This window comes from Talpa europaea (assembly GCF_964194135.1).
Source record: "Talpa europaea genome assembly, chromosome: 12".
NCBI classification, from domain to species: Eukaryota; Metazoa; Chordata; class Mammalia; order Eulipotyphla; family Talpidae; genus Talpa; species Talpa europaea.
Genome location: NC_140079.1, coordinates 80,841,037 through 80,864,554, shown reverse-complemented (window position 1 = coordinate 80,864,554; position 23,518 = coordinate 80,841,037). Strand labels below are relative to the sequence as shown.

The 23,518-nt window shown below is 52.4% G+C and overlaps 3 protein-coding genes across 4 annotated transcripts; all 3 read left to right on the top strand.

Annotated features, from left to right (window-relative positions):
• Positions 1-1,032: 1,032 nt before the first annotated feature.
• On the top strand, positions 1,033-8,460 carry FBXO24 (F-box protein 24; the record flags this gene model as incomplete). Its single annotated transcript, XM_084250159.1, has 10 exons — positions 1,033-1,104; positions 1,382-1,480; positions 1,569-1,752; positions 2,706-2,944; positions 3,182-3,416; positions 3,986-4,144; positions 4,417-4,538; positions 4,796-4,927; positions 7,572-7,742; positions 8,074-8,460. 10 exons carry the CDS (start codon positions 1,033-1,035, stop codon positions 8,458-8,460), a joined length of 1,800 nt encoding a protein of 599 aa, XP_084106285.1.
• A 1,165-nt stretch (positions 8,461-9,625) lies between these two features.
• Positions 9,626-14,474, top strand: PCOLCE (procollagen C-endopeptidase enhancer). Its single transcript, XM_084250625.1, has 9 exons — positions 9,626-9,776; positions 10,642-10,750; positions 11,175-11,433; positions 12,314-12,438; positions 12,832-12,968; positions 13,272-13,540; positions 13,781-13,858; positions 13,953-14,123; positions 14,263-14,474. The coding sequence occupies exons 1-9, from the start codon at positions 9,682-9,684 to the stop codon at positions 14,427-14,429; spliced, it is 1,410 nt and encodes a 469-aa protein (XP_084106751.1). The 5' UTR covers positions 9,626-9,681; the 3' UTR covers positions 14,430-14,474.
• Positions 14,475-16,658: 2,184 nt separating this feature from the next.
• Positions 16,659-18,976, top strand: MOSPD3 (motile sperm domain containing 3; the record flags this gene model as incomplete). 2 transcript variants are annotated; one of them, XM_084249614.1, is made up of 5 exons in its annotated part: positions 16,659-16,863; positions 17,099-17,174; positions 17,403-17,602; positions 18,285-18,449; positions 18,566-18,976. In XM_084249614.1, the coding sequence occupies 5 exons, from the start codon at positions 16,659-16,661 to the stop codon at positions 18,595-18,597; spliced, it is 678 nt and encodes a 225-aa protein (XP_084105740.1). In that variant the 3' UTR covers positions 18,598-18,976. The 2 variants fall into 2 exon arrangements, with proteins under 2 accessions (XP_084105740.1, XP_084105739.1); XM_084249613.1 differs by having other exon boundaries at positions 17,373-17,602.
• Positions 18,977-23,518: the final 4,542 nt, after the last annotated feature.

Here is a 23,518-nt window from a genome sequence, read left to right as displayed (position 1 = left end):
GCGGGCGCTATGCTAGTCTCTGTAAATAAGAGACTCTTTTTGGGTGCTTGACAGCCTATTGGCTCACATGTAAATGAATGATTCGGTAAAACTGCCCCGCTGAGGTCTGGTGGTCCAGAACTGCATGCCTTTGAGTTCCTGGAAGAGCCTACTGCGCCTTGGATTTCTTGGTGTAGAGCTTCTGCCCCTACCTGGACAGACACAACTCCAACTTGCTGTTTCTTCTCTTAAATGCCATCCCCTACCCCCATAAGACCAAGTCAATAGCTTTGATTGGGAGAGATACCCTAAGCTGTGGGTGTAAATCTATCCCTTTCTTCCCAGTAATAGGTTGCTCTCACACACCAGTGACGTTACTGTCCCAGGAAAGCGGCCGCCTTTGGATGTATTTTTCATGAGACTGTAAATAGAGTTTGTACTGAATTGCCCCCCGCCCCACCATCTTTGATTTGGTGCATGCTTTCATGAGCTAGATGGTCATTAGCAGGGTCTCCTTTTCTTCCTCACCTGTCGAATTGAGGATGGATGGATGGATGGATAAATATGGGAGCTTATACTCTCATGCTATGGATCCCTTGAAGGCCCTGGCCTGCTGTGATATGAAGAATTCTCCAATGTTTTTCTGCAGAGTTAGTGCTAAAAGGGCCCCAAGTGGAAAAGCCTACTACTCCCTGAAAGTAAAGTCTTCATCTACCATAGTTCACTTTTCTTTTTCCTGTAAAATGCACAGCCCATGAACCATTGGGTGGCTAAAGTTAAGCTAGAACCCAGGAGCTTTTCTAAAAGAGAAAATCCCAGGCAAGACTGGGGAAAATAGGTCACAGTGACTGGGCAATGAGGTCACAGAGAGGTCTGTCCGCCCCAGACTCCATAGGGGAGGGGCCTAGGAGACAGAGGGGCCCCAGAGGTCCCCCAAGCCCCTGGCAGGGGCATGGTGTGGGCAAGGGAGCGGGGACGGGGGCCAGGGAGCTGAGTACCGGGGGCCAAGAGGCCCGGAGAGATGAGGGCAAGAGCAGGGAGGGGGCAGCCAGGATGGTGCGGAGAAGCCGGAGACAGAAGCTGCAAAAATTCACCGGGCTGTGCAGACGGGAGGAGGGTCTCAGGGTGAGGGAGGTGGGGGGGGACGAGGAAGGGAAGGACAGCAAGATGACTGCCAGAGAGTGGGAAATGGTTATCTGGAGAAGTTGGGCTGAGAAAGGAGACAGAAGAGGGATAGAGAGACCTAGACCTAGACCTTGAGAGACAGATGGGAGGATTTGACAGCACTGAGCTGAAAGTCAGAGTTATGAGATAGTAGCTGATGAAAGACACTCTGAAAGAAGGGAGAAAAAGAGATGTGACCCTCATGGAACCCCTGTGCCCCCATCTTCTCCTTGGGTAGGTGAAGCGGAGCTGCCCTTCATGTGGCCCAGAGCCTGGGGGTGAAGAGAAGAAGGGGAGAGGGAACCCTATTTCTGTTCAGTTGTTCCCCCCAGAGCTGGTGAGTCCTGGGGTGGGGGGGTTAAGTGTTAAGAATAGAGGATTGAGGGCCACTGAGGGGCCCTCAACCCCGGCTTCTCCTTCCCCAGGTGGAGCATATCATCTCATTCCTCCCAGTCCGGGATGTAGTTGCTCTAGGCCAGACCTGCCACTACTTCCACGAAGTGTGCGATGCTGAGGGCGTGTGGAGACGTATCTGTCGCAGGCTCAGTCCCCGCTTACGAGAGCAGGGTTCTGGGGTCCGACCCTGGAAGAGAGCTGCCATTCTTAACTGTATACCTTCCTAAGAACCTTACTCCCTTTGTATCTGTCCTACCTTATTTGGGATCCCTCCTGCTCCATGGAGTTGCCAGATGACCTCAGCATTCCCAGCCACCATTCCAGGGCCCCTTTCTCTAGAAGAAACATGTTAGATTCAAACATAGACCATTGAGTACTCTAAGTCTCCAGAGCCATCCTCATCCCCATTACTAGCATCCCTGCCAAATCTCCCTCCAGATTCACATTTTTTTCAAATTTTACCCTACATACATCCTCTAGAGTTGTCATCTCCAAACCTAGAGTTTTCCCTCCTTTAAACCAAGGTTTCGCAACCTTGTTGCTATTGACATTCTTTGAAGTGGCGGGGGTGGGGGGGTTTGACTATCCTGTACATTATAGGGTGTTTAGCAGCATCCCTGGCCTCTACCCAAACTAGATGCCAATAGCACCCCCTCACTCTTGACAGCTAATGTCCCCTGAGGGAAAAAGTTAACAGGCTCTAAACACCTACCCCCTTTGTAGGAAGCCCTTATCTAATTACTTTATCTCACATATTGGATATCGAGGGAGAGCCAGATAATGGATCTAGACCTGATCCAGATAGCAGAGCCAGAGCTAGCTGTGAGGGAGGTTATTGGCCTTTCTCAGTCATTCCTTTTCCTTACCCCTTCTGCTTCGTTCGTGTGTATTCTTGTATTTCCCTTGATATCTCTAATGCAAGGTTGGACCAGTGAAGCAGTCACTTAGTAACATGTGTATGGCCCTGGGCGGAGGTGGGTGAGAGAACTAAAGTTCAGACATTGAGGATACTCTTCTAAGCTTTCCATATGTCCTTTGGAAGGGGTCCCAGGGGTGGGGAGGAGCTAAATACCAGGGTATCAGAAATCTAGTTTGCTCAAGCTCTGATTCATTACCCTTGTGTGTCATCCTGACCCTTGAACCTTCCATCTTCTTCCCTTCTCCAGACACAAAAGGCCTGTATTTCCAGGCATTTGGGGGCCGCCGCCGCTGCCTCAGCAAGAGTGTAGCCCCCCTGCTAGCCCATGGTTACCGCCGTTTCTTGCCTACCAAGGACCACGTCTTTATTCTCGACTACTCAGGGACCCTCTTCTTCCTCAAAAATGCCCTGGTCTCCTCCACGCTTGGCCAGATCCAGTGGAAACGTGCCTGCCGCTATGTTGTGTTGTGTCGCGGAGCCAAAGATGTGAGTAGAAGAAACGGCAGCCTAGAGGACCTGTCCCTCCTCCAGAGACCCAGGGCCCATATCAATCCTGAGATATCCTCTTCAAGACAGCTGCCCTCCCATGCCAGGAACCAGAAAATGAGTCCTCATTTCCCACCCAGGACCCAAGTATCTCATCTCCCACCCCAGGATCCAGTTACCCCTACCTCATCCCACCCCAAGGCCCTAGATCCCAGACTCCTTCATCTTTTCCTACAGTTTGCCTCAGATCCAAGATGTGACACAGTTTACCGTAAATACCTCTATGTTTTGGCCACTCGGGAGCAGCCCGGAGTGGTCGGCACAACCGGCAGCCGGGCCTGTGACTGTGTAGAGGTCTATCTGCAGTCCAGTGGGCAGCGGGTCTTCAAGATGACCTTCCACCACTCCATGAGCTTCAAACAGATTGTGCTGGTTGGTCAGGAGACCCAGCGTGCTCTACTGCTCCTCACAGGTGTGGCCTAGAGCAGTGGTTTGAAAATTGTTTCCTGCAGATTCTGCAGGATCTGCTTCAGGGAAGCGGGGAAGGAGGCTTCTCACACAGGGTTCTTTGCACCACCTCATCTTGGTCTCAGATCAAATAGTTCTCCTCTTGACTGTCTCATAGCCTAGAATTCTGCATATTTCCTATCAATGAAGGGCCCTTCTGCAAAAAAAATAGTTTGGAAACCACTGTACTAAGTGAATGATATTTAAAATTCTAACCTTCCCACTTCCCTGCCAAGCATCTCACTTTATGACTCAATTTCCACACCCACCCCCTTAATGTCCCCTTTACTTGACCACACTCCCAAGCCTCCTTAATGCCAGGTAAAGCCCTGACTCCCTAGACATCATTCTTCCCAACACTCAAATTGGATTCTGCCAAATCTAACTCTGCTAGGTTTTCTCTCTATTCATCTCTTAGCTAAAGGCCTTTCTTGATTTATTTTTGGTGATGAGGCTGGAGTCTAGGAAACTTAGTCATTTTTCTCTTTTTGGAGGATCCCTCCTCCACATAACTGTCTCTCCCCCATCCCTCAGAGGAAGGCAAGATCTACTCTCTGGTAGTGAATGAGACCCAGCTGGACCAGCCACGCTCCTACACGGTTCAGCTGGCTCTGAGGAAGGTGTCCCGTTGCCTGCCTCACCTGCGCGTGGTCTGCATGGCTTCCAACCAGAGCAGTACTTTGTACATCACGGGTAAGAACCACCTCCCTTCTTTACCAGACCCCAGCCTTAGGCAGACCTTCCAAATATGAACAACCCCCTTCTCTGCATTCCAGCTCTATGGTGGACCCCTTAGGGTGTCCTAGTGAATGAAAAGTTGAGTTTAGGTTCCCAAACATCATAGCTGATGCATTTCTAGTGGGGGTAAGATGCCCCTGATCTTGCAGCTTTCATCCCAGGTAGGAACCTCATCCCTAGGAATTGGGTGCCCAAAGCTGCTGAGCTGAGGGCTCCCGACCCCCCAGACCAGGGGGGAGTGTATTTTGAGGTGCATACCCCAGGGGTGTATCGTGATCTCTTTGGGACCCTTCAAGCCTTTGACCCCCTGGACCAGCAGATGCCGCTTGCTCTCTCACTGCCTGCCAAGGTAGGTTCCTGGAGGGATGGGCAGACCAGAGGGGGGAGGGACTCTAGGGATTGAAAGGTACCCAAGATCTGAAATATGAGCAGCAATCAAATGATTGATCAGGAAGGGACAGGGGGCCCAGGGAGAGGGGTGAGGTAGAGGGCAAGGCCTAATGAGATCAGCTAGGGATGGCAGGTTAGTGGCTGGGAGATTCTGGAGCTCAGAATTTCTCTAGAGGGAACTAAATGCCCACATTCCCTTTTTGTCTTACCTCCTAGATCCTATTCTGTGCTCTTGGCTACAATCACCTTGGCCTGGTGGATGAATTTGGCCGAATCTTTATGCAGGGAAATAACAGATATGGGCAGCTGGGGACAGGGGACAAAATGGACCGAGGAGAACCCACACAGGTAAAATTGTGACCCAGAAATCTCATCCTGACCCCCTTCCTCCAAATGCCTAACCCCTGGATCTCTCTGCTTCAAATTCCCTAGATTCTACTTTAGAATCTACTTCCCTTTTCTTTACAGAAATTAAGCCAACCTATTGCATGCCTTGCCCATAGTTGGCACTATGAGCAGCACACTCTGTAAATGCAAATGCGATAGGAATTTAGTGAAAGGGGTAGGCAGAGACCTGGATGGGCTGGAGTAACTAGGAGAAATGGGATGTGAATAGAGCCTAATGGGTTAGCTAGGATTTGAGTGTGGATTGGAAAGAGTTCTGTACAATGGGGAAGGGGACAGAGTTTGCACAAAGTTGCACCTGAGACAGTGAAAAGGTTGAGGGGTGTTTCAGAAATCTGTAAGGTATGAAGTGGTAGAGGTGGGTTTGAGCCTGGAGAGTTACAAATTTGGGAGAGTCGTTGCGGATTCTGGAGCAGGAGAAGACAGCCCCCACAGAGGACTGAGACTAGGGCGCCTGGCTATATTGCACAGGAAGCCTAGAGTGAAAAGCCCACTGGGAGGCTGTGTGAGATGACAGTGCTTGAGACAAGGGCCTGGGACTGGACAGTAGTGGTAAGAATGGAAAGCAACAGACAACATGAGATGTTTTGAAAGAAAATGAATAGATCCTGGAAACTGATTAGATGTGGAGAGAGAGATGTAGGACAAAGGTGACTGATCCCTTGATTACATCCCAGAAAAAAAAGATAGTATCACCAACAAACATGTGACTTAAAATAGGATGCTGGTTTGAGGAAAGAGGAAGAGTATGAATCTGACTTTTTTTAAGTGATAGTAAGTCACTAAAGTAGAAATATCTAGCTGTTCCAGAGTTGGAACATTTGAAATGACAAAAGTAGAGCTGGAGGAGCAAACCTGGGCAGTGGCTGCTATTGGAGACAGAGGGAATGAAAATGAGTTATTTCTCTAATAGGTAGCACACCCTTAAATACTATATCCAGAAGCCACCCTTAAATACTATATCCAGGTCACAAAGTTTCAAATAGGGGCCTCCCTGTTGGCCAAGGGAATAAGTCTCAGCACTGCCCAAGTTCGATCCCCACCAGGGAGCTAACCCATGTATGGCGCAGCAGACCTCTCCTGTCTCGCCCACTACGTCTCTCAGCAGTGTCTTTCAGTAGATCTACCTGTTCTGCTCCCCACTCTGTTGCTGGTGAAACCTCTCACCACCACCCCTGTACCCCTGGCCTAGACCCCAGTTCTTCTATGCTAAAAATAAATAAATAAATCTTTTTAAAAAAGTTTCAAATAGGGCCTCCCCGGTGGCGCAGCGGTTGAGCGCTGGGTTGCGAAGCTGCCCGCAGCCTCAGCGGCACCGGTTCGATCCCCGGCTGCTCCCCGGCCACCAGAGGAGGGTCCCACATGGTGCGCAGACCTCTCCTGCCACCCGCTGCTCCCCTCAGCAGTGTACTTCGGTCCTTCTGCCTGCTCTGTTCTCTGCTCTGGCTCTGGTGAATTCTCTCACCCTCCCGTGCTTCTGACTGTACCCAGTGCTTGTATAAACAAAACAAACAAACAAATAAATAAATAAACATGCCTCTATAAAAAAAAAAAAAAGTTTCAAATAGGGAGTGATAAATGTGACCGGGATAATGTATGAATATGATTATTGACATGGAAAGATTGTCCAACTATATTTTCAGGTGAAAAAAAAGCCATTTATGAAGTGGTTTACATAGTATATAATACCACTTATGTCTAAAAATATACAATTTACATGTATATATTTTTATAGGCATCAGTGAAGAATATGAAAACAAGATGCCGATAGTGGGTGGTGGGATTTCCAGTGATTTTTAAATTAATTTTGCTTGCCAATATTTTATGATTTTTCTACAATGACCATAAATTAATTTTCTATGTTTTCAAATTAAAGTGTGCACAGTCTCAGGAGAAAACATGCAGGGGAGGCCCCAGGATTTGGCAACTAGGAAGTCAAGTGCCTTTGGAGAGAACATGTCACTAACATAGTAGGGAAAGAAGCCAGGTCACAAGAAGGTTCGGAAAAGAGTAGCTGTGATGAGAACAAGACTGCTGCTGTCTAAAAGATAGAGGTAGGAAGCAGCAGGAATTAGGTGGAATTGTTTTTTCATACTAGGGCCATTTGGGAAGATAATATTATGACAAATAGAAAATGCTGGAGAAGGAAAGGAGGGCAGGAATGAGTGAAAGGAGTCCTTCTTGGGGGCTAATCAAGAATTGCATAGGGACAGAGGAAGTCTTTAACCCTTGAGAAGAGAAAGAATATTCCTTGTGCTGAGGCTGGAACTGGCAGGATGAGAGGCTGGACTAGCACAAGTTTGTGGGTTGAGAAAAAGGGAATAGACAGCAGGCCCTGATCTCAGGGAACAAAGATTAGGAACCAACAAGTGCTACAAGTGTTAGACTCCATGTGGTCAGACTTTGGGGGACTGAATTCAGCATTCAGGGCAGATCCGCGGAAGGAGGTGGAGGGTAAGCTGAGCCCCATTTCTTCCCTTTCCTGGTTTCCCTAGATTCTGGCCTGAACCAGACCATCACCCTTCTCCAGCCTGGGCCCCCAGTCCCTCAGTGTTGCCCTTTAGGAACCTTGGCCCTGTGTCCTCAGGTACATTATCTGCAACGCCCCATTGCCCTATGGTGTGGCCTCAACCACTCCCTGGTGCTGAGCCAGGGCTCGGACTTCAGCAAGGAGCTGCTGGGCTGCGGTTGTGGGGCCGGAGGACGCCTCCCTGGCTGGCCTAAGGGGAGTGCTTCTTTTGTCAAGCTCCATGTCAAGGTCAGAGCAGGGGCAGGCAAGTGGGCAGGCACGTAGGACAGGAGCATAGAGCCAGGTTGCCCAGAAGACTCAGGCTGGGGTTCCTTCAGGGACCCAGGGGTCCCATTTCACCAGCTCCACCTCACCTCCATTTCTTGCATGCACCATTGCTCCTGACTTTTCCCATTAGCAGACCCTTGAGGTCCTGTCTGACCTCATACAACCTGGGGCCCAGCCAACTAGAGCTCACTTGCTGGCTCAGAGCTAGTCTGAAAGGGAAGAACACACAGTTGGGGCTCCCTGGGACCCCCCAGGAAAAGCCCCACTCAGCCAGCTCCTTCTCTCCTCCAAGGTCCCTTTGTGTGCCTGCTCCCTCTGCTCCACCAGAGAGTGCCTCTACATGCTGTCCAGCCACGACATCGAGCACCATCCCGCCTATCGGGACCTACCAGCCAGCAGGGTGGTGGGGACTCCCGAGCCCAGCCCAGGGGCTGGAGCACCCCAGGACCCTGGGGGGGCAGCCTGGGCCTGTGAGGAATACCTCAGCCAGATCCACAGTTGCCCCACATTGCAGGACCGCATGGAAAAGATGAAGGAGATCGTGGGCTGGATGCCCCTGATGGCTGCACAGAAGGATTTCTTCTGGGAGGCCCTGGACATGCTACAGAGGGCTGCTGGAGGAGTTGGCCCAGGCCCCCCAACTCCTGAGAGCAGACCCCCTCCCTTAGCCTCACCCTAGAGGGAGAGTCTGGCGATAGCCAGGGGCTAAGGAGAAATGAAGTGGCAGCCATGAACACTGTGTAGGGGGGTAGGGGGGAGGGGCTCAGGGGGGTAGGAACTGCTAGACATGCCAGGGTAGGGCAGGGAACTGTTTTGTAAAATGTCAGGGGGCTGCCCAGGAGGGACCCCCAACCTGACTATCATGGACAAGAGATTTGATGGACAAATAGAATAAAAGGCTGAAATGAGGCCCAGCTTGGAACCCGGGGGCCTGGGGGGAAAGTGGGGCCGAGGATGGGGGACTGCTGCCTGACTCCATGGTGAGGGAGTCCAAGAGTACAGACAGGCGTGGCTAGCAGCTTCTGCCCCAGTTTTAAGTGACTGCCCTTCCTCTCCCAAGACCTGATCCATTCTTTGTGACTTGGAAGCCTAGTTCCACCTTCTGGAACAACAACTCTCAACATATGCCATTTGATTCCCCCACTTGGATCCTCTGTCTACAGACTTATTCCAGTCCTGAGGAAGTCATTTCCTCTTGACTCCAGAAAGCTTCCTACCCCTCTCCCTTCATCCCTGTGAAGTCAGCGCCTTTCCTCTCTTCCAGTTTACCTTCCAGATTTGGTCTCATGTTGTCCTTTTCCCTTTTTTTCAACAAGGGGGGCATCCCTTCATCCACATACCCTACTCCTGTACCTACTCCTCCCTACCCTACTCCTGTACCTCCAAGAGAGAAAATGGGTGAGCAGAATTGTCTGGCCTGAAGATGGAGACTGAAAATAAACTGGAAAAGGGTGGCCAGGAATGGGGGAGGGGTGAATGATTAGAGGTTGAGAGTCCAGGGAAGGACATCCTCTGGGTGCTGAGGAATGGGGAGGATTATATCTGAGCTGGAGAGCATTCACTGGAGGACCAGACTGTTGACAGGATGCTCAGGCCCGGACAGAGTGGGCTCTCATATGACATTGCTTGATGCCCCATGCCCCCTTCCCTTCATGCTCCACCTCCTACTTAGGTCAATGTGAGCCCTGGACCTAGAGAGGCCCTTGGAGTCGCCACTGTCCCATTCTACTCTCCCTGGCCCGCCTTCCCTGCCCGCCCCACTGGCCAGTCCCCACGCCCACACACCCTAGGCTGTCTCATCTGGCACTGATTATCCCTGCCGCTGCTGCTGCTGCTGCTGCTGCCGCTAAACTCAGCTGCTGCCTCTGTCTCGAAGACCCCAGCACCTCTCCCCCCGGCCATGCTGCCTGCTGCCACAACCTCCCTCTCGGGGCTCCTCCTCACTGCCTGGGCCCTGCTGCCTTTCACCCAGGGTCAGACCCCCAACTATACCAGGTAGGTCTCTTGGCATCCTCCAGATTGCTTGAGTAAGCTTCCAAAGCCCCAGTTCCTGGGGGTCATACCTGTGAACCCTGTGGGTCCCTCTGCTAACACACCACCCTCCCAGATCTCCCACAGCCCCACACCCTTTCTGACCCCCAAGTCCTCCCTTCCTGCTACAAGACCACTGAATCTGCAGGTCACCACCGCTCCCTATTCTTCTACCGTCTGTCCTCTAAGCCTCCCATCCACCCAGATCCCTGATCCCCCATGGTCCTGGGAGCACCAAGACCTTGAACTTGCCTGGTAACTGGACCTGGGTTCCAGGAGGGAATTAGAGACTGTGAAAGAGAGAGGGGACAGCAAGGCGAACTGGGAGTCAGATACTCAAGTAGTTAGCTGGAACAGGAGCAGGGCAAAGGTTGAGAGATCAGGAGGAGCCGGTTTCCAGGTTCAATTTAAGGGCCATAGCTGCTGCTGCTCTCTCATCTCTCCGCCCCCTCCCCCCCACCGCCTCGTGGCTGTGTCCACATCTGGTAGTAGTTAGGCGCCTGCAGTCTCAGACAGCCAAGCAAGGCGGGGCTAGGGGATAGAGTGAAGAAGGGGGGCCCCCCTGAGGAGGATTCCGGGAATTCCTATTGGGGTGGGGGTGGGGACTTGGGCATGGAGGGACAACCAAGTTACTAGCCCCACTTTTTCCTCATTCTCTGCTGAAGTATTCCCCACCCCGTCCCACTGTGGCTGGCTGAGGCAACCCAAGGTCCCTAAGACCTTTTTCCTTTATCCCCCTGGCTTCCCTCCCTGACCACCTATCCTCATTGCTCTGTCCCAATCTTTCCATTACTCCCCAATTCATGACCAACCTCCTTCTGTTCCACAGACCTGTGTTCCTGTGTGGAGGGGATGTGACTGGAGAGTCAGGTTATGTGGCGAGTGAGGGTTTCCCCAACCTTTACCCCCCCAATAAGGAGTGCATCTGGACAATAACGGTGAGATGGCCCCTTTGTCAGAGCCTGAGATCTGGGTCCAGGCAGCCAAAGGCCTGAGTGCTAAGGGATCCCCTCTCCAGGCAACACTTTCTGAAGAGGGTCTTGGGGAGGATGGGATGTCCAAGTCCCTCCCTCTACTCACAGATGACATGCTCACAATAACTTGCCTGGTGTCCTCATCCCTTAACTCTTAAAATTCAAATCCTGATTCTCCAACTTCAACTTCATTCCTGCCCCCTTTAATCTCTGCATAGCCTCAGGTTTTATCCCCTGCTCAACTCACAAGCCAGCTGCAGAGCCCAGGGCCCCTGCTCTGCACCCTGACCAGGGTCTTTCCTATTCAGGCTCAGTTTCCGTAGAAGATGTTTGGGTTAAGGGAGGTGCCCTCTGCCTGGGTTGTATGTGACCTGTATGTGGCCATCAGGTTCCCGAAGCCCAGACTGTGTCCCTCTCCTTCCGAGTCTTTGACCTGGAACTGCACCCAGCCTGCCGTTATGATGCTCTGGAGATCTTCGCTGGGTCTGGAACCTCGGGTCAGCGGCTCGGACGCTTCTGCGGGACCTTCCGGCCGGCACCCGTAGTCGCCCCCGGCAACCAAGTGACCCTGAGGATGACGGCGGACGAGGGCACTGGAGGACGAGGCTTCCTGCTCTGGTACAGCGGGAGGGCCACCTCAGGCACTGGTGAGACCTCCCTCACCTTCTCCTCCACCCCTTCCTGGCCCCGCCCCCGGCGCAGACCCCGCCCCCAGCCTTAACCTCCACCTCCTGGCGCACCCCAGCCCAAGAGCCTAGGCCCCGTTACCTACATCCCTGACCCTTAGTCCTCACTAACTGCCCCTTCAGTCCCTCCTCCCCGTCTTTTCTCCCTCTCCCGCTCCCACCCACCCCCTCTTCCAGGCCCCCCCCCAGGCGCGAGGCGGAAATGGGTCACCGACCCGCGGGTGGAATGGGCGGCCTGGGGTTACTGGGACGGTGAGTAACTGCCCGCCCCTATCCGCAATCGGGTTCCTTCAGACGGCGGCTAGGGGTCACCCCTGGGCTGGGGGACTAGGTTCCCCCAACCCGGAGCCCCCTACACCCAGTCCTGGGCTCCCGATTGCGGTCCCATCACCCCCTCCCGGGGGCTGAAGTCTCCCATAAAATGTTGAAGGCAGGGACCTCCCCAAAGGGACTTTAAGGGGCTCTGCCCCAATTTAAAGACATCCTCACAGCGTGGGGACTCTGCAGCCTGCCAGGGAGACTTTTTGCCTGGCGGGGGAGATGGGATCTGCCAGCGGAGAAGCTGAGTGGCCATTGGGTCTGGGGGGAGGGAAAGGAAGGGGGCGTAACCAACCAATTCCTCCCTCTTCCACCACCCGCCTGGGCGCTCCGGCCCAAGACCCCCATTCTCCAAGCCCCACACCTGCTAACCCCCCCATTTTCCTTCCCACCCCCTCTTCTCATCCCCTCTGCCTGAGACCCAAACAACCGAACTTCCTGCAGGGGCTCCCAGCCTAGAGCTCTCCTCGGACTGATCCAGGGTCTCCACCGCCCCCCACCCCCACCTTTCTCCCCTCCCCAGAGCACCAGTTTTGCGGGGGGCGGCTGGAGAAGGCCCAGGGGACCTTGACCACGCCCAACTGGCCCGAGTCCGATTACCCTCCCGGTATCAGCTGTTCCTGGCACATCATCGCACCCCAAGACCAGGTACCCTCCCCTTGCCCTGCTGCCCCTGGCAGCCAGCAAAGATTTATTCAAAGTCCAGACCACTGAGTTTGCGCTGGTGGGGAATGAAAGCAGACCCAGACCTGATCGCAGGCAAACTAAAAATGTAAAATTGTAACTGTGACAAGACTTAGGAGAGTGAGGTACAGGGTGTGGATATGAACTGTGTTGGGAGGTCTTTGGGGGTTCTGGATCTGCTCCTTGAGAATGAGCCGGAGCTTGCTTGACCTTGCCTCCCGTGGCTATGGACATCACTGCCGGGTTTGTATGGGTGTGAGCCTCTGAGTTGTGGTGTGAATCTATCAAGAGGGGGCTTAAGGGACGAGGTGGAGAGGAGATATGGAACTCCCATGCCTTTTTCTGCCCTGCTACCAGGTGATCTCTCTGACCTTTGGGAAGTTTGACATTGAACCAGATACCTACTGCCGCTATGACTCTGTCAGCGTGTTCAATGGAGCAGTTAATGATGATGCCAAGAGACTAGGGAAGTTCTGCGGTGACACAGCCCCGGGGTAAGGAACTGGATGGGCTGCTTAGGTCTCACACCACTTTCTCTGGTGTGGGAGTTGGGGCAGTGAGGGACCCAGCTGCCATTGGGAGGGGAGGGTCTTAGCTGAAGAGGTGGGACCAGAACTTGGAAGCCCCAAACCTGCGGGCGAGCAAGTGAGAACCTGCCAGAAGATGAGAGTTGGTGCCAGGCCTGGGGTGTGTGGACAAGAGGGAAGTTAGTGCAGCTTAGTGGAGCTCATAGGCCTGGGTAGAGGCAGAGTACTCTGCCCATTCTGATATCTGTCCCACTGCCTCGCCGTTCGCAGGCCCATCTCTTCTGAAGGGAACGAGCTCCTTGTCCAGTTTGTCTCGGATCTTAGTGTCACCGCTGATGGCTTCTCAGCCTCCTACAGGACCCTGCCTCGAGGAGCAGCTGAAGAAGGGCCAGTGCAGAGCCCAGGGGAAGATTCCCTGCCAGTTCCCCCAGTTCTCCACCAGGGCCCCAAGACTGGAGGAGGGCCCAAAGTCAAGCCCAAACTCCCACTCGCAGAGAAACCTAAAGTTCTGCCGGAGGCCTCTGCAACTCCAGGCCCCAGTGAGTCTGGGAAAGGGACAAAGACTAAAGGGGGTTGTTTTCAAAGAGTTCTTTCCTGATTAATCCATTCATTCATACAATATTCCTTGGGGCGGCCTCTGTAGTGATGATGTTATTGGGTGTTGGGACCCAAAGCTGGATAAAAGTCTGAGCAAACTCACGAGGCAGTTATAGGGAAAGTGGTCCTTTCTACCTGCAGGGTAGGGTCACCCTACACAAACTGCGTACCCTCTCTCCTAGATGTACCCAGTGTTACCTGCCCAAAGCAGTGTCGGCGGTCAGGCACCTTGCAGAGCAACTTCTGTAGCAACAACCTGGGTAAGAAGCACTCCCCAAAGTCCCCACCCCCTTTTTGGTCCCAGCCCTGCCCTCATCTCCTGTCTCTTTACTTCTCACCCCTACTCTCCCACAGTGGTAACGGCAACAGTGAAGTCCATGGTTCGGGGCCCAGGGGATGGCCTCACTGTCACTGTCAGTCTCATTGGTGTCTACAAAACTGGTGGCTTGGACTTGCCCTCTCCACCGACTGACACCTCCCTGAAGTTTTATGTGCCGTGCAAGCAGTGCCCCCCCATGAAGAAAGGTAAAGGAGATGTGGGAAAATGGGAAAGGGCTCCTTAACCTCATGAAATGACGGAGAGGTAGAATCTGAGGGACTCTACTAAGGAGTTTCAGCTGCCAAGTTCCAGTAACAGAAGATACCCTTCCCTCCCCTCCTCCAGGAGCCAGTTATCTGCTGATGGGCCAGGTGGAAGAGAACGGAGGTCCTGTCCTTCCTCCACAGAGCTTTGTGGTTCTCTACCGTCCCAACCAGAACCAGATCCTCACCAACCTGAGCAAGAGGAAGTGCCCTCCCCAGCCTGCTTGGGCCACTGCGTCCAGGGCTTGAGACCCAGGCCAGCTCCAGCCCTTGGGAACCCCTTTCCTATCCAAATAAAATGTCCTTGTTTAAGGAAGGGGTCACATTGCCACCTCTATGGCTTTGGGACCCATCTTGGGAATTTTATTCATTCATTAAAGTTAATAGACACTTACTATGCAGAATTATTTTTTAAAAATATAAATCAAATCTTGTCATCTCTTTGCCCAAAACTCTCCCATATTCTCAACACACATATGCCAGCGCATACACATACACACTATGGAGAGGTGATGGATACATTAAATAGCTTAATTGTGGTGATCAATATGAATTGTGGTGATCAATTTGAAATATGTATACATAATTTTTATTGCAAAGGTATCTGTTTTTAAAATATAAAACTCCCGGACCTCCCCTGGTGGCACAGCGGTTGAGTGCTGGGCTGCGAAGCTGCCCGCAGCCTCTGCAGCGCTGGTTTGATCCTCAGCTGCCAGCAAGGGTCCCATATGGCGTGACAGACCTCTCCTTCCATGCCGCTACTCCCCTCAGCAGTGTATTTCATGAGTCTGTTCTGTTCCCCGCTCTGGCTCTGGTGAATTCTCTCACCCTCCCACGCTGCTGACTGTACCCAGTGCTTGTATAAATAAATCTTAAAAAAATAAAAATAAAAAATAAAACTCCCATAGTTTCCGATAATGCTCAATAAAATTGAAAGTCCTGCGGATTCTGAGGCCCTGGAAGATCGGCATCTCTCTACCTCATCTGTTCCAGTCACAGTGGTTCCTTGGCCACTTCTGGTACACTTCTGTTGTGTTCCCTCTATCTGGATTTCTTTAAAGATCTCATGACTGGCTTCCTAACTTCAGTCTGATCTCAACTCACCGTTCACCCTCATCATTTTGTTCATTCCAAATAGTAGACACCGTTTAAATTTCCAAAAGACAACAGAAGACAAAGCTCCAGCTCTTGTGGAGAGGAGTAACTACTGGAGCCAGAAATAAACAACAAAAAGGTGATGTCAAACAGCGCTAGGATTGCTATGAAGAAAACGATAGAGGGACTCTACATTTTTTGACAGAGTGCTCAAGAAAGGCTTTTAGAGAAGAGCAGCTTCACTCATGTGTGGCCTAAGGTGAATCAATTCTTCACCTTGCAGAGGCTGTTTTCCTCATTTGTAAAAGGAGTTAAGGAGCCGATGGGATGGTGTAAGTGGCGGAGTTAGGAAATCTTAATTCCCAGTGCATATGTGACTTCCCAGTCCCATGCAGGAGACAATCAGGAGAGGAACCCTAGCTGAGCTCCGAATGCAACAGGCAGCAACTTCCAACTAGTACTTCAGAAAACGGCTTGCGTTGCCGCAGACCTCCAGGAGAGCCAGGAGTTGCAGTCGAGAAAGAGAGCCTCCATGGGGGATGTGCCTCTAGTCATCTAGACTGAGTGGGCAAGAAGCAAAGCCGCCATCCAGCCGCAGCCCGAGCATCCCGCGTTACTTCAGAGTAGTAGCCAAGAGGCCCATAACGTTTTACGTCACTAAGATCAAGACCCGTCTTCAAGCGCACCAATCGGCGCCCACACAGGGTGGAAACTCGACCGCCCTGGCCAATGACAGGCCGTACGGCGGAAGTGCAGACACGATGTCTGGGGAAGATGGCAGCCCGGAGGGGCCGCAAGTTGATAGGCAGGTGCTCAGGCCAGAAGGTGAGCATCCTGGCACGAGGGGCCTTTGGAGGAGGAAGCCCCCGGAGCGCGAGCCCCAGCTCAAGGCGGGGGCGAGGGCGGACTTCGGCGGCACAGACACAGGACTCCTGCAGGCCCGGAGGGGCTGAGTGAGCGACCCGGGTGGGGGCGGCAGGGGGCGGTGGGATAGGTAGGGGGGCGGGGCGGGGCGGCCGGGACGCCCGGAAGGGGCGGGGCCCGCGACGGGGTGGAGTTTGTGAAGATCGGAAACCGGGCTCGGAGACTGGACCGGGGTGGGAGCTCGAGAGGCCGGGTTTGCGGGGTGGGCGTGGCCAGCGAGGAGGGGCCTGGGGGCGGGGCCTACAGGGACCCGGGACGGGCTGGCGAGCGCCAGGCCTTGGGGGCCTGGTCTGCGGGGGCCTCAGCTAGCGGAATCCTAGGCGGCGGCGGCGGCTTCAGACCAGGCCCTGCCCCACGGTCTCATCCCGTTGCGTTTTGTCCCTCTCGCGCCCCCAGCTCTAAACTCCGGGCCCTGTTCCCTGAGCTCTGCCCTCGGATGTCCCACCGACCAGAGCCTGCATGCGCCGTGGGGCGCCCCAGGACCAGGAGCTCGTGGGTTCCGGGCCTCCCGGACGAGGGTCCCGGGGCGCCCCTCCTCCCTCGGGACCTGTTGTCCCGGTGCTCGTCTTTCCCCCGGATCTAGTATTCAGAGCGGACCAGCGGAGCGGACCCCGGCAGCTGCTGACCCTCTATAATCCCACAGGAGCTGCGCTTCGCTTCCGAGGTGAAGGGATGGGCATTTTGGGCTAGGGTCTGGGAGCTGGCGGCGGGACGTTGTGGGGTGGGGGGGGCGTTGTGGGGGAGACTGTGTGGGCTGGAGAAGTCAGATAAGTGCCGTCAGATGTCCCAGCCCCGGGGCGCTGGAAGAGACTTGTTCAGCCCTGGGGTAGAAGGCAAGGACAGGGCTTGTGAAGGGTCTCTGAGGCGACAGTGGATCTCTGTATGCCTTTATCCCTCAGTCTTGTGCACTGCACCTGCCAAATACACAGTGTTTGACGCAGAAGGATATGTGAAGCCTCAGTCCTGCATTGACATGTGAGTTAGAGGGTGGGGAAGTTGATGGAATTCAGGGATGGCTGCCACCTTCCTCTGAATTATTGCGCTGTTGTCTTAGGTCTGAGACCTGGACCTCTTCAACCTATTTTCTCATCCCTAAGAGAAAGGCTTCGGAGGGTGGGACCTCGATCCATTTGGATTGCTTCTTCACCCACTTCCTCCCTGTCTTGGAAACAGTGTGATTCGCCATGTGGCCCCCACTCCCAGCCACTATGATGTCCAGGATCGCTTCCGAATTGAGCTGTCTGAGGAGGGAGCTGAAGGCCGAGTGGTGGGGAGGAAGGACATCACCTCAGTCCTGAGGGCCCCAGCATACCCCCTTGAGCTTCAGGGACAGCCCAACCCAACGCCTCACCCAGGGCCTCCTTCCTGGACAGCATCACCCACAGCCAGACACTTCCCAGAAAGTGAGTTTGTTGGTGGGGGTTCTTGACCCTTGCAGGGAGGGAGCACCTAGCAATACCTTAGAAATGAGCTCAAATTGCATTAGAAAAGGTCTCCTGGTTCAGTATTTGCTTTTTTGGTGGAAACATTTCTAGGACTTAAGATTTTATATCAGATTTGGGAAAGGGGAACAGAACAGGCAGAGTGACTGAAACACTGCTGAGGGGAGAAGCGGGAGAGTCAGGAGAGGTCTGCTGTGCCATGTGGGTTGTTCCCTGGCCGGCCCACGATTGAACTTGTGCTGTAGAGGCTGCGGATTGCTTCATAGTGCGGTGCTTAATCCCTTGCGCCACCAGGGAGGCCCTTAATTACTTTCTATCACATCCCAGCTCAGTTCAGTTCAACAAGAAACCTGTACTGAGAGATTATGCTGTACCAAGCTGTGTACTTGGCTTGGGAGACAGACGGCCCTGCCTGGCAGGTAGGTCAGGAGCCAGTAATCAAAGCAGATAAAAAGGATGCTGTGGCATCAGTGGAGAGAGGGTTTCTTGCAGTAGACAAGAGGCTCGAGGGAGGGGAGGGCACTTGACAGTGTTCTCTGGAGTGCAAAGAAAGTGGACACATCTTTCACATTCATCCTCCTTCCTGGAAAGCCTGGGATTAGGCAGGAGAGGACTAGAGCTTCTGACAAGTTCTGTTTCCCAGACCCCCACCCGCAGCTGGCCACCAGCTCCTTCCTCCTATTCCTGCTGACGGGCATCGTCTCTGTGGCCTTCCTACTGCTCCCGCTTCAGGATGAGCTCGGCAGCCAGCTGCCCCAAATCCTGCACGTCTCCCTGGGACAAAAGTTGGTGGCAGCCTACATCTTGGGTGAGCATAGTAGGGACTTGGGCATCCAGGGCTCAGAGAAAGGAGTTGAGGGATAGGAAGAAGCTAACACAGCCCCAGGGCCGCTCAACGGATCTTGTTCTTTCTCCCCTCCCTAGGCCTCCTCACCATGGTGTTCCTTCGAACTTGAGTGCCCTGCTCAACCTCCACCCGGTCCAGTCCACAGGCAGTGAGTGATGTGGGATGTGAGACAGCCACTGTGATGCCCAGACCTTGCCTCAACTCCTCCTTCCTTCGTCCTTCCTGCCCACCAGCCCCACCTAAACCCTGACAGAAATACCCAGGGATTTGTATTAATTTTCCAAGTTGAATAAACTAAATTTTTAAAATTAAACTGAAAAATGTAGGAAACATACCCCTTTCTTCCCACTTCTTTTCCTCCAGTTCCTTCCTGCTCCCATTCCTAGGGGACCTGGGTGGTGAAGTGGACCAGTGGACTTTTAGAAGATCTGGGTTCTAGTCCTGGTACTGCCCAAAAATGCTGTGACCTTGAACAAGTCTTTTAATTCCTCTGTGTTTCAGCTTCTACCTCTAAAATGAAGGACTTGGAAAGGGGATTTTCACGATTCCCTTAAGCCCTAAAATAGGATTCTGTCCCAAGGAAACACACAAAAATACCAACAATCCTGTCCACTGTAGAACTGACGTCTCACTGTCAGGAGCCTCCTGCCAAGGTTGCCTGGATGCTTCCAATCTCCAGAATCCTCTTCTGTCTTTTGACCCTTTATTGGTTTTTATTTTGTCTCTTTAAGACTTCAACTCCCTTGGGTCAGAAACGCAAGGTCCTGGGGGCGTGGCATTGCCTGACATAACCAGTTTAACCAGGTAGGAGAAACTAAGGCACAGAAAAAGAATAGGACCCTAGAAAGGCAGGATTTCAACCCATCTGCCTTCCTTCAGATGCGGAGAAGGGGAGTAAAGGGAGAGGGGCCCACTAGTGGCAGTGGCAAGATTGTTCATTGGGGACAAAACCCAGCAAAATTATGTTAAAATAGACCCCATCTGTTATGCTATTGAAAGATTATCAGTTGTTCCAGCTTTACTTTGGGGGCCTGGGGAGCAGCCCCTCTGCCCAGAGGGGAGTCTTGCCCCTCCTACACCCACTGGCCCATGGTGTACAGAGAAAGGCTCTGCAACATGTGTCTGGGAGTATGGGTGGGCTTCACCACAGCGCAGCAAACCACTCTCCAGGTGACACATGTACAAGCAGCCACTGTCATATTGGACAGGCTGTGCCCAGGACCCCAAAAAGGCATTTCATTGAACATTAATAACCCTGCTGGTATTTGCTGTGAAAAGGCCTTGTTGCTGGTAACGACAGAAAGGCTTTCAGAGAGAGCCTTGAAGCAGCTATTGTTTCTTAAGTTTTTAGAAACCAATACTCAGCTTACTGTAGTTAGAGTAAGTGAATGTTAGTTTTCTGTGGCTGCTGTAACAATTTATCATAAACCTAGTGGCTAAAAACACTACAAATTAATTCTCTTATAGTTTTTTGGGGCTTGAAGTCCAAAATGTGTCTTCCGGGAATAAAACCAAGCCGCCAGAGTGCTGCATTCCTTCTGGGGGGGCCTAAGGGAGAAGGAAATGTTTCTTTGTCTTTTACTTCCAGAGGCCACCTACCTGCATTCCTTGCTTTGTGGTCCCTTCCTCTATCCTTAAGGCTAGGAGTGAAAAAATAAATGATTGTTGTTTTTAATTAAACAAAAAAAAAAAGCCAGGAGAGTAGCATCTTCACATCTTTGCCTCTCACCCTCTGCTTCTGTTGTCAGACCACTTTTCTCTATTTCTGATCCCCCTGCCTCTTACAAGAACCCTAGCAATTGCATTGTCCCTCGCCCATCTAGAATAATCTCCCCGCTAATGTGCTGTGGATGCCACAGACTGGGGGACTTAAACAATGGAAAATGATTTTCTAATAGTTCTGGAGGCTAGATGTCCAAGATCAAGGTGTCATCCCATTTGGTGTCTCCTGCAGGCTTTCTCCCTGGCTTGCAGATGGCCACTTCTAGCTGTGTCCTCAAACAGAGCACTGCCTGGGTCTGTTTACTGGAAGGACGCCAGTGGAATTAGGTTAGGGCCCATTCTAATTGCCTCCTTTTAATTCAGTCACCTCTTTAAATGGTCTATCTCCAAATATAGAGACATTCCCAGGTGCTGGGGGATTAGGGCTTTAACATGTGAATTGGGAGAACACAATTCAACCCATAATACTCCCATCTCAAGTTCTCAACATAATCACATCTCAAAGTCTTTTTTTTTGTTATGTAGGGTAACATTCATTCACAGGTTCCAGGGGTTAGAGGACATGTACATATGTGTCCAGACAGCTACTCTTTCTACTTCAGGGAGCAAATGGATGAGGAAGGACTGAGAAACTGTAACAGGGTGGTCCCCAGGAAAGGGGGAGGTTCCAGGTTTCCTGCCCCACCCAAGGGAGGGTGGGGCTGAGCAGGGAGAGAAGAAGCTGCAGAGGAGACTGAGGAAGGAAGCAGGATGGAGCCAGAAGGAGACCTGGAGGAGGCACATGGAGCCTAGAGACACGTGAAGAAACTGCGCTTGCCTTTTGGTCGTGGACGGGGTGACACAGATGTGGGTGAGACCCGTGGGGAGGTGACAATAGCAGCTTTTATCTTGATTTTGATTTTGCTCTTTTCCTTCCGGGCTTGTCTGGTTATTTCTGACCCTTTTCTGTGGGTCCCCACTGGAAGATGCTTTAGACTTGTGGCAGGCTTTGGGGCCTTGCTCTGGGCAAATCCCATTTGGATGGAGATTTACCCACGAGGGGATGGGTAACTTTGGGTGCTTGATTTAGAAAATAGATTCTTTGCCTTTCCTGTATTGTTTCAAATTGTATTAAAGTTCCTTCCCATTAAAGTCTCATATGCTTTGTGTTGATGCGGTGGATGGCAGAACCCATTTAGAACAGGCAGGTTTGCGGGGTTTGGGCTGCCCCTCCCCCTGCCCTGTAACAAAACCACTCTAGAAAAATGTGTTCTGGACAGCATGTCAGGGAAGCAAGCAGCCAAACAAGTTGCTGGCCTCAGTTCAGGCTCCAGAGAAACTACCCAGTCAGGGTCAAGGAAGTGGCAGTTTCACTTTGGAACCCAGAGACTGGACATCCTGAGCCAGAGACTAAGAAGTGTTCATTTGCACCATCTCAAGGAGCTGGGTAGCACCTCTCAGGCCGCCCTCAAGTCCCCAGGATTTATGCAGCTGTCCTGGCAATGAAAGCCAAGGCTACAGTCTCCTGAGACTGATTAAAGGTGAAGGAACCCAGGAGCACTTGGGATACCCTACCCTATTATAGCTCCCACCTGCTTGCACAAAGATTGGCCCAAGAGACCCTGGGGGGAGATGAGATCCTGGCTTGGACCAACCTCACAGGTGTGTGACCACTGAAGACTCACAGGGCCCTGTGCTCAGAGGAGGGCCGTGTTTGTGGGTTAATGATTTTACCTTTGAATTTATTTTTTTAAAGATTTATTTATTTATGCATTCAACAACTGGGGTGTAGGCCAGATGTGCAGGAGGGTGAGAGGATTCACCAGAGACAGAGCAGGGAGCAGAACAGGCAGATCGATGTTAATACACTGCTGAGGGGAGCAGCAGGCGAGACAGGAGAGGTCTGCGCCAAGTGGGTTGTTCCCTGGCCGGGTGGGGATCGAACTCATGCTGCAGTGGCTGCGGACAGCTTCATAGGTTGCGTCTTAACCCCTTGCGCCACCAGGGAGACCCTGAATGTATTTTTATAAGTGCAATCTGACAGGACAATGGAACATGTGCCAGGAGTCCTGCTTCCCCTGGGTGGGTTCTCACCTGACATCTCCCTGCCCCCACCTAGCAACAGCTGCTAACTTTCTTTTCCAGCAGGTCCCTGGGTGCAGGCACAGGGAGGGTCCAGATCTGGGTCAGGTACATGTTCAGTCTACCAAATTGTGGGACAGAACCTTGAGTGCTGAAAAGGATTTGCCCCAGAGTATCTCCCTGTGTCTGAGGGGTCTGGACATTAAAGGTCAAATAAAAAATGACCCTGACAGGTTAGAGATTGTGGAAGAAATAAGCTTTGTCCTTGCTTTTTGAGTAAGAGGCAACAGGCAGTACAAATTAAAGCGTCCCCGGGCCTCCCCGGTGGCGCAGCAGTTGAGCGCTGGGTTGCGAAGCTGCCCGCGGCCTCTGCAGCGCCGGTTCGATCCTCGGCTGCTCCCCGGCCACCGGAGGAGGGTCCCACATGGCGCGCAGACCTCTCCTGCCGCCCGCTGCTCCCCTCAGCAGTGTACTTCGGTCCTTCTGCCTGCTCTGCTCCCCGCTCTGGCTCTGGTGAATTCTCCCACCCTCCCGCGCTTCTGACTGTACCCAGTGCATGTATAAACAAAAAAACAAAACAAACAAATAAATAAATAAAAGCATGCCTCTATAAAAAAAAAAATAAAAAAAAATAAAGCGTCCCCACTTCCATTAGACACAGAACCAACCCCTTCGCCCCCTGTCCATGGTGGGGTTTGGAGAATGACCCTCCTTATTTCATCAGGCAGTTTGCTTAGCTGCTTAGGTAACTAGCTCAGAGTTTCCCATGGAGATAGCATTTTCTCTGGCCCTTTCTGCCCATCCCTTCCTGAGATCTCTAGGGAGGAACAGCTGGGTGGAGTAAAGGTGAAGAAGCAGAAAGGTGCTTATAAACAACAGATGCAACTAGATGGTTTATTGAGGTCCCACCCTCAGTCCTTCCCATCACAGGCCACCTGTTGGCCACGGGCTACGGTCCCAGCCATCTCTCCCACCAAGACAGCTGGCCAGGTCCCAGGGCCTAGGACACTTTCCAGAGTGCTCTCTAGGTATGTGTGGATGAAAGGAGCTGCTCTTGAAGGGGAGGGTCAGAGAGGAGGCTGTGACTGAGCAAAAGGGCGCTGTCCACTGTCTAGCTGACAGAATGGCCCTTCTTTATGCAAAGTACTGCTCAGTCACTCCTATAGTTGCAGGGGTAGGGGTGTGTAGGTGAGTGTTGGCTTAGGTCACCCAGAAACCACTTAAGTGAGGGCAGGAGCACTCAGCAG

Coding starts and splice junctions, on each gene's coding strand:
- PCOLCE (XM_084250625.1), top strand. CDS start 9,682: ATGCTGCCTGCTGCCACAACCTCCCTCTCGGGGCTCCTCCTCACTGCC. Junction 13,541..13,780: donor CTCTGCAACTCCAGGCCCCA/GTGAGTCTGGGA, acceptor CCTCTCTCCTAG/ATGTACCCAGTGTTACCTGC. Junction 14,124..14,262: donor GTGCCCCCCCATGAAGAAAG/GTAAAGGAGATG, acceptor CCCCTCCTCCAG/GAGCCAGTTATCTGCTGATG.